We start from the raw sequence: 7006 nt of genomic DNA on the forward strand, positions 1-7006 counted from the left end.
TTTTTTTTGCTGTACGCGGGCCTCTCACCGCTGTGGCCTCTCCCGCTGCGGAGCCTACGCACAGGCTCAGCTGCCATGGCCCACGGGCCCAGCCGCTCCGCGGCACGTGGGATCCTCCCGGACCGGGGCACGAACCCGTGTGCCCTGCATCGGCAGGCGGACTCTCGACCACTGCGCCACCAGGGAAGCCCACCTACACCTTTTTACATTCCCACCAGCAAGTACCAATTTTTCTGCATCCTCACCAACACTTGTTATTTTCCATTTTTTGGATTACAGCTCTCATTGGGTGTGAAGTACTATCTCACTGTGGTTTTTGATTTGCATTTCCTGACTAAAGATGTTGAGCATCTTTTCACAGGCTTATTGGCCATTTGTATGTCTTTCTTGGAGAAATACCTATTCAAATCCTTAGCCCATATTTAAATCGGATTACTTGTCTTTTTTATTGTTGAGTTGTAAGACTTCTTTGTATATTCTGGGTACTAGCCCCTTATCAGTTATGTGACTCACAAATATTTTCTCCCATTCTCTGGGTTGTCTTTTCACTTTGTCGATAGTGTCTTTTGATGCACAAAAAAGTTCTTAATTTGGATCAAGTCCAACTTACCTATTTTTTCTTTTGTTGCTTGTGTTTTGGGTGTCAAAGAGTACAGGATTTTGCACTCTAATTTTGTAGAATGCCCCTCAGTTTGGGTCTGTCTGAGGTCTCCTCATGATAAGTTCCAGGTTGTGCACCATGTCCTTTAACCATCCTCACCCCTCTGGAAGGAGGTGCACTTGGCCCTGGGTTGACCCCTAGAGTTCATTGGCTCACCTGAGGTCACATGGCAAGTGTGGGTCGAGCCGGTTTCACCCCAGGCTCGCCCAGCTGCAGGGCCTCGGCTCCTGAGAGCAGCAGCCTCTCGCTTCTGGGGCTGCTTGTCACCTCTGCTGCTTGCAGGACTGGCTTTCAGGCTGCAGAGGGAGTTGTGACTCCTGCCCAGGAGCTGGTGGGAAAGGTGGAGCCCCAGGCCTGCCCCCTCCACACCCTGGGGGCCCGAGGAAACTTCCTGAGGGCAGCAGTGAGGCTGACGCCCACCTGCTTGCCCCCCCCTGCAGTTGGGTGTTCCTGGTGAAGAAGTGTTACCAAGACATGGACACATCCCTGCAGAGCAACATCATCACCAAAGTCAAGGGTGTGACCTTCACCAACACCTCAGAGCTTGGGGAGCGGCTCTGGGATGTTGCCGACTATGTCATCCCACCCCAGGTCTGAGCCCCACCCAGCACAAGGGCCCAGGCTGGCAGGGTCTGGATCTGGGTGGGTGACTTGGGAAACTGCTTGGACACCCAGGGACCTCCATTCACTGTCTCCCTTGGCCTGGGATGGCTGCAGGGTTTGCAGATAGACTCTGCCCAGGTCCTTTCCCCCATGCCAAACCCCAGCCCTCCCCAACTGTGCCTTACGGGGCTGCTCTGTTCCCATCAAACCCTGAGCCTGTTGAGACCAAATGGGACCCAGAGAACTTCCAGGTCAGTGTGAGTCAGGTGGCCTGGCACCGAGAGCCCCACCCTTATATTGGCCACTGTCCCTGGGAGCAGTTCCCTGGCCTGATCACAGTTCCCTGGGCTGGGGCTGGGGCCGGGCCATCTCATCACTGCCCCTTCTCCTCTCTCTCCTCCTGTATCTCAGCTTGGACCCTGGGGGCTGAGGTCAGAATGGTTTGGGGTTGTGGGCATGGAAGAGACCCCTCTAAGCATACCTGCTCTGGGACTCCAAGGTCAGTGGGCTCGTGGGTGGGATCCACTGATTTTGTGGCCCCAGTGTCTGCAACACCCATGCAGAGATCCCACCACCTGCCAGGCAGCCCCGGGAAGGGGGGGCCCCAGATGGCAGGAGGGGGTTCCTCAACCTCCCTCTGGTTTCTCAGGGAGAGAATGTCTTCTTCGTAATCACCAACCTGGTCGTGACCCCCAACCAGCGGCAGGAAACCTGTGCCGAGGTGAGTCTTGGTGCAGAGAGCTGGGGAGGGGGTGGGAGAGCTGCCAGCAGTACTTGGGGTCCACCCCCCTCCTGAGGCAGGGGTGCCGACCCCCTCCAAGGGCCCTGGGGGATGTGTGCACCAGCGTGCATACCTGCATCGTTCAGGGGAGAAGCAGGCTCTCAAGGGGTGAGCCGCCACAGGCAAGGGAGGAACCCTTGGCCTCACCCTGGGGTGGGACCTGGTTCTGAGAAGGGGTCCCTGCAGGCACCTGCCCCCCACCAGGCACCCTTTCTCTCCTGGCAGAGTGAAAACATTCCTGATGCCTTGTGCTATGAGGACAGCGACTGCCCTCCTGGGGAGCCTGTTGTGGCTGGAAATGGTGAGGCCTGGAGTAGACAGGGCTGGGGGCAGAAGGGGAGTTGGAACCAGGAGGTTCCTGGCATTGTCCTTCTCCCGCCCCTGCAGGAGTGAGGACTGGCCGCTGCCTGCGGTCGGGGAGCGAGCAAAAGGGCACCTGTGAGATCTTCGCCTGGTGCCCGGTGGAGACAAAGTCCAGGCCAGCGTGAGTGGCTGTAACCTCGGGACCCTGAGGAGTTACCCAGTCCTGGGCAGCGGGTCCCAGCCCGATGGTGGAGACGTGTCCTGGGGGAGAAGCCAGAACACCCCACAAAGGCCCCAGGACCACCCCGACATGATCAAATTGACCGTCCTTTGCAAAGGCTCCAGGGCACCCAGGGAGCAGACAGGCTTCAGCCTCAGCACAGGCACGGAAGGGGCGGGGCAGGGCCTCCTGAGCAGACTGTCCTGCTTTGGTTTTCAGGAAGCCACTCCTGGGCAAAGCTGAAGACTTCACCGTTTACATAAAGAACTTCATTCGTTTCCCCAAATTCAACTTCTCCAAGTACGTGGGCCCGTGTGCATGGTGTGCATGTGACGCTGTGTGGAATGACCCACTGGGTGATGAGGGGGCACGCTTCCCTGTGCAGTGGCGGCAGGGCTGTGTCTTTTCGTACCGGAGGATGTTGGGGGTGGGAAAGCAGTCAGGATCTGAGGAGGGGCTAAAGTCAAGGGCTCGGTGTGGGTCAGGCCCGGTTCTGGCCCGGGAAAAGCGAGTCTCACCTTCCTTTCACTGGCTCTTCATGACCTCCACTCAGGACAAATGTGCTGGACACCACAGACAGAGCTTTCCTGAAGTCCTGTAAATTTGGCCCAAAGGACCCCTACTGCCCCATCTTCCGACTTGGGTCTGTGGTCAGCTGGACGGGGAGCAGCTTCCAGGAGATAGCTGTGCAGGTGGGTGGTGGGGCTGGAGGGTTCTGGGCTTGAGCTCTGCAATGAGGAGGGGGTGTGGAGGAGGACCCATGGGATGGGGTAGCCCTGCAGTCACCTGCCCAGGGACTGTCTCAGAATTAGCTGTGCTGCACAGCCAGCTGTGCTGCACTCGGTGAGGGCCACACTTGCACCTGCGTCTGGCTCTGAGTCCTGGGGCATCAGCTGAAACCGAGCCAGGAGCCCCACTGGCACCCTGGCTGTGGTGTGAGGTGCCAGTCCTGCAGTAGGTGCTCGCTTGGTTCTTTCCCTTCTCCCTGGAGCGTGAAGCAGGAGGATATGGGCTGTCAGCGACGTACTTTTCTCAGTCACCCCAGAGGTGTGAACCCTGGGCCTTCTACTTCCCTCCCGGAAGGATGCTCCAGTGGGGCCAACCCCCTGCCTGAGCTCTCCATGAAGAGCTGGCCTGTGACTTCTATCTCCAGAAAGTTCTGTGCACTGATTCTTGTCTCTTTTGCATCAAGGGTGGTGTGATAGGAATTCAGATTGAATGGGACTGTGATCTTGACAGAGCTCCCTCTGAATGTTACCCTCGCTATTATTTTAACCGTCTGGACAACAGATTTTCAGAAAACTCTCCTTCTTCTGGGTACAACTTCAGGTAACTGGGGCTAAGTCCGCCACCTTATGACCCTGTCCACATTTCGTGTCCTTGCCTGGATGCCAGCGCTATGATACCCCTTCCTGGGGTGGGTGTCAGAGTGGGAGGTGCAGGGAGGCCGCCAGGGGGCCTCTGGGAGAGAAGCATCGGCCATAGCTCTGGACTTGCCCTGAAGCTGAGCCCTGGGTCAGGCCCATCAGTGCCTTGGTGGCCCGGGTTGGCCCAGCAGTCGTGGGAAAGCCCTTGCCTCTTGGGGAACGTCTGGCAAGAACTTCAAAGATCTGAACAAATCTTTTATGTCACGTCAGCAAGGGGGTCTCCAACCTTTCCTGGGGCTGCTGAATGCCAGGGTCCTGGGGTGGGGGTGGGGGGTTATAAATCTCCAAGGCAGCGGAGCCTGTGTTGCCAAACAGGGAAGACCCAGGCAGGCCGAGGGCTCCCCGAGCCGTGTCTCCCCCAGGTTTGCCAAGTATTACCGAGACGCAGCTGGGGTGGAGCTCCGCACGCTGTTTAAAGCCTACGGGATCCGGTTTGATGTGATGGTGAACGGCAAGGTGTGTGGGTGAGGCTCCCCTTCTGAAGCTGGGCATGTCCTGGGAGGGTGGGGCATGCTGGGGGGACCCCAGGCCGGCTCTGGTGGAGCCCTGCGGCCTTCCCCACCCCACCGTGTCTCTCTGTGCTCCAGGCAGGGAAGTTCAACATCATCCCCACAGTAATCAACGTGGGCTCAGGGGTGGCGCTCATGGGTGTGGTGAGTACCTCTCCCCCACCCCCTTTACCCTCTGAGCACCCGCGGGGGCGGGCAGGGGGGACACTGCCCCAGGGGAGTTGTCCCAGTACTCCAGAAAGAACTGAACTGGGGAGGTCAGTGTGGATGGGGGTGAAGAGGGCTCTCTGGGACTTCACACCCCTCCAGCAGCCCCCAGGTGGCCGTGACTACCTGGGTTTCTCTTTCCAGAGCCAGAGAGGCTTCTGCCTGTGGCTCTGCAGCGGGGGAGTGGGGGTTCTCTGGGATCCTGCGCAGCCTTGTCTCCACTTCTGCTAAAGAGAGGCAGGACCCGGCTATACACAGGGCTTCTCGGCCGCAGCCCTGTTGACACGTAGGGCCAGATCACTTTTTTTGTGGGGTGACTGTGTGCATTGTACGGTGTCTGACAGCATCCTCGGCCTCTACCCACCAGACGCCAACGGCACCTTCCCCCACAGTTGTGACGGCCAAAAATGTCTCCAGATGTCGCCAAACTGCCCCCTGGTTGTGAATCACGGGGCTAAAAAGATGAGAGGCAGGGAAGTCGGGCTGTAGTCCAGGTCTGTCCCTTCAGTTGGGCAGAGGGGGCCACCGGAGAGGAAGTAACAGCTGCAGGGCAGGGAAAGGCTTCCTCTGGATCTTTCATGCCCCTTTGTTTTTCTGGAAGTTTTTAAAAGACAAGGCAGTCATCAGAGTGGCTCACACCCATACCAGCAAGCCCCTTGCCAAGGTTTCTGGCAGCCTTGTCCCTGGTTCCTCTGCCCGGGAGGTCACAGCAGCCCCATGGGGGCTTCCAGGAGGACCTAGGACTGACTTTTTATTGAGACCAGGAACACCGGGTCCTGTAGCAGGGCTCAAAGAGGCCATGCTCCTGAGAGGTGGTCAGTGGATGAAAGTGGGCCCCAAGGGACTCCTCTTAACGGCAGCAACATTGTTGGGGAGCCCTGCATGTTTGCATAGGTGACTTCCCGAGACAGGGGCACCTTCAGACATCACTTTATGATGGGGGTAAATCAGAACACAGGCACCTGGGGACACACCTGTGGAATGAAGGTAACGGGGAAAAGTGGTAGAGGCTGGGTGGGGGGTGGGAGGAGTGTTCTCTGTGGAAAAAGGAATTGATAACCTTTTTGGCATCTGGGGGGTGGCTGGGGGGGGGAAAGGTTGTGCAATGCCCAGGGTCAGAGGACCTGGTTCACCTGTGGTCCTCCATCAACCCTCTCCCACCCCCGCCCCCTCCTCTCTGTGCAGTGGGTGGAGTCGCCCTCTGGTGGAGGAGACTGGTATTTGCGCCATCCACTCTGGTCTGAAGAGCTTGTGTTCAGGTGTCAGTGAGTCGGTCCGCTGGGTTGGCTCAGGCCTCCTCATCTTTCCTTGACCGCTGCTGTGGTGTCCTTGTTGTTCAGATACCCTCCAGTCCCTCTCTCACTGCCTACTAGAGGGATCTTCCCGCAATGCCACAATTCTGTTCCTGGCCCTGTTCCCAGGCATGACGAGCCTGTTCCTCTGCAGTGCCCTTCCTGAGCGATTTTTCCTTTTTCCTTATATACAGTCCTATTCAGCCTCAAGACTCAGCCCCGATGTTCCTCCCCAGGCTGAGTAGAGTCCCATCTTCTCTCTGCTCCCCCTGCTCCTCTCCCCATCATGGGACACTGTCACTGTCATAGTTTATATGCTCGTCTCCCACACCATAGGGGGAGTCCCCAGAGCGTCTCATTGTCGTACTCTTTCCCGCACCCCAGGGCAGTGCCTGGCACTGGTGAGTGCTCAGCAGACACTGAAGGCGTGAAGGCGTGATTCGACGGGATCAGGGTAGCGCGGGGTGCTCAACCTGCGGGGCCAGACGGGCCACAGGCTAACTCGGGCTCTACCATGGACCAGCCTTGTGGCCTTGGACAAAGATGCCTCTTTCTGAGCGCAGCCCCCCTCAGGGGTTGCTGCAGGATCAAATGGGATGTAGTTGGTGTCAGGTGGCTGGGTGCTCTCTGGAAGTCTAGGATTCTGAGTCAGGGACCCCACCTCTTTTGCAGGGGTCTTTCTTCTGCGACCTGGTACTCATCTACTTCATCAAAAAGAGCCACTTTTACCGAGACAAGAAATATGAGGAAGTGAGGTGAGTTATGCTTCCTCCCAGCGGCCCTAGGGGAGCCCACTAGGTCAGCCTCTCCTCCTCCCTGGCTCAGAACCCTTACCCTGGTTTTATGTCGGCATTTGGGGGGTAGAGGCAGGGCTGAATACGGGGAGCTCCCTTGGAAGGGCTGGGTAAGGCGGAATGTTCTGAGTACCAGCTCTACGAGAGAGAGAGAGAGAGAGAGATCGAGAGAGAGAGCGAGCGAGAGAGAGAGAGAGCGAGAGCGTGTG

The 7006-nt window shown here is 57.8% G+C and overlaps 1 protein-coding gene across 2 annotated transcripts in view; it reads left to right on the forward strand.

Annotated features, from left to right (window-relative positions):
* P2RX5 (purinergic receptor P2X 5) overlaps positions 1-7006 on the forward strand; it is a 27854-nt gene that overhangs the window by 12552 nt on the left and 8296 nt on the right. Inside the window, exons 2-11 of one of the 2 annotated variants that reach the window (XM_024127681.3) lie at positions 1102-1252; positions 1914-1985; positions 2271-2346; positions 2433-2529; positions 2788-2868; positions 3122-3260; positions 3761-3897; positions 4358-4451; positions 4583-4648; positions 6676-6758. In XM_024127681.3, the coding sequence (XP_023983449.1) occupies positions 1102-1252; positions 1914-1985; positions 2271-2346; positions 2433-2529; positions 2788-2868; positions 3122-3260; positions 3761-3897; positions 4358-4451; positions 4583-4648; positions 6676-6758 (996 nt within the window). Of the gene's footprint in view, positions 1-1101; positions 1253-1913; positions 1986-2270; positions 2347-2432; positions 2530-2787; positions 2869-3121; positions 3261-3760; positions 3898-4357; positions 4452-4582; positions 5704-6675; positions 6759-7006 lie in introns of those variants that run through there. The other variant, XM_028498175.2, reaches the window with a different exon arrangement.

This window comes from Physeter macrocephalus, chromosome 14, assembly GCF_002837175.3.
Source record: "Physeter macrocephalus isolate SW-GA chromosome 14, ASM283717v5, whole genome shotgun sequence".
Classification (NCBI taxonomy): domain Eukaryota; kingdom Metazoa; phylum Chordata; class Mammalia; order Artiodactyla; family Physeteridae; genus Physeter; species Physeter macrocephalus.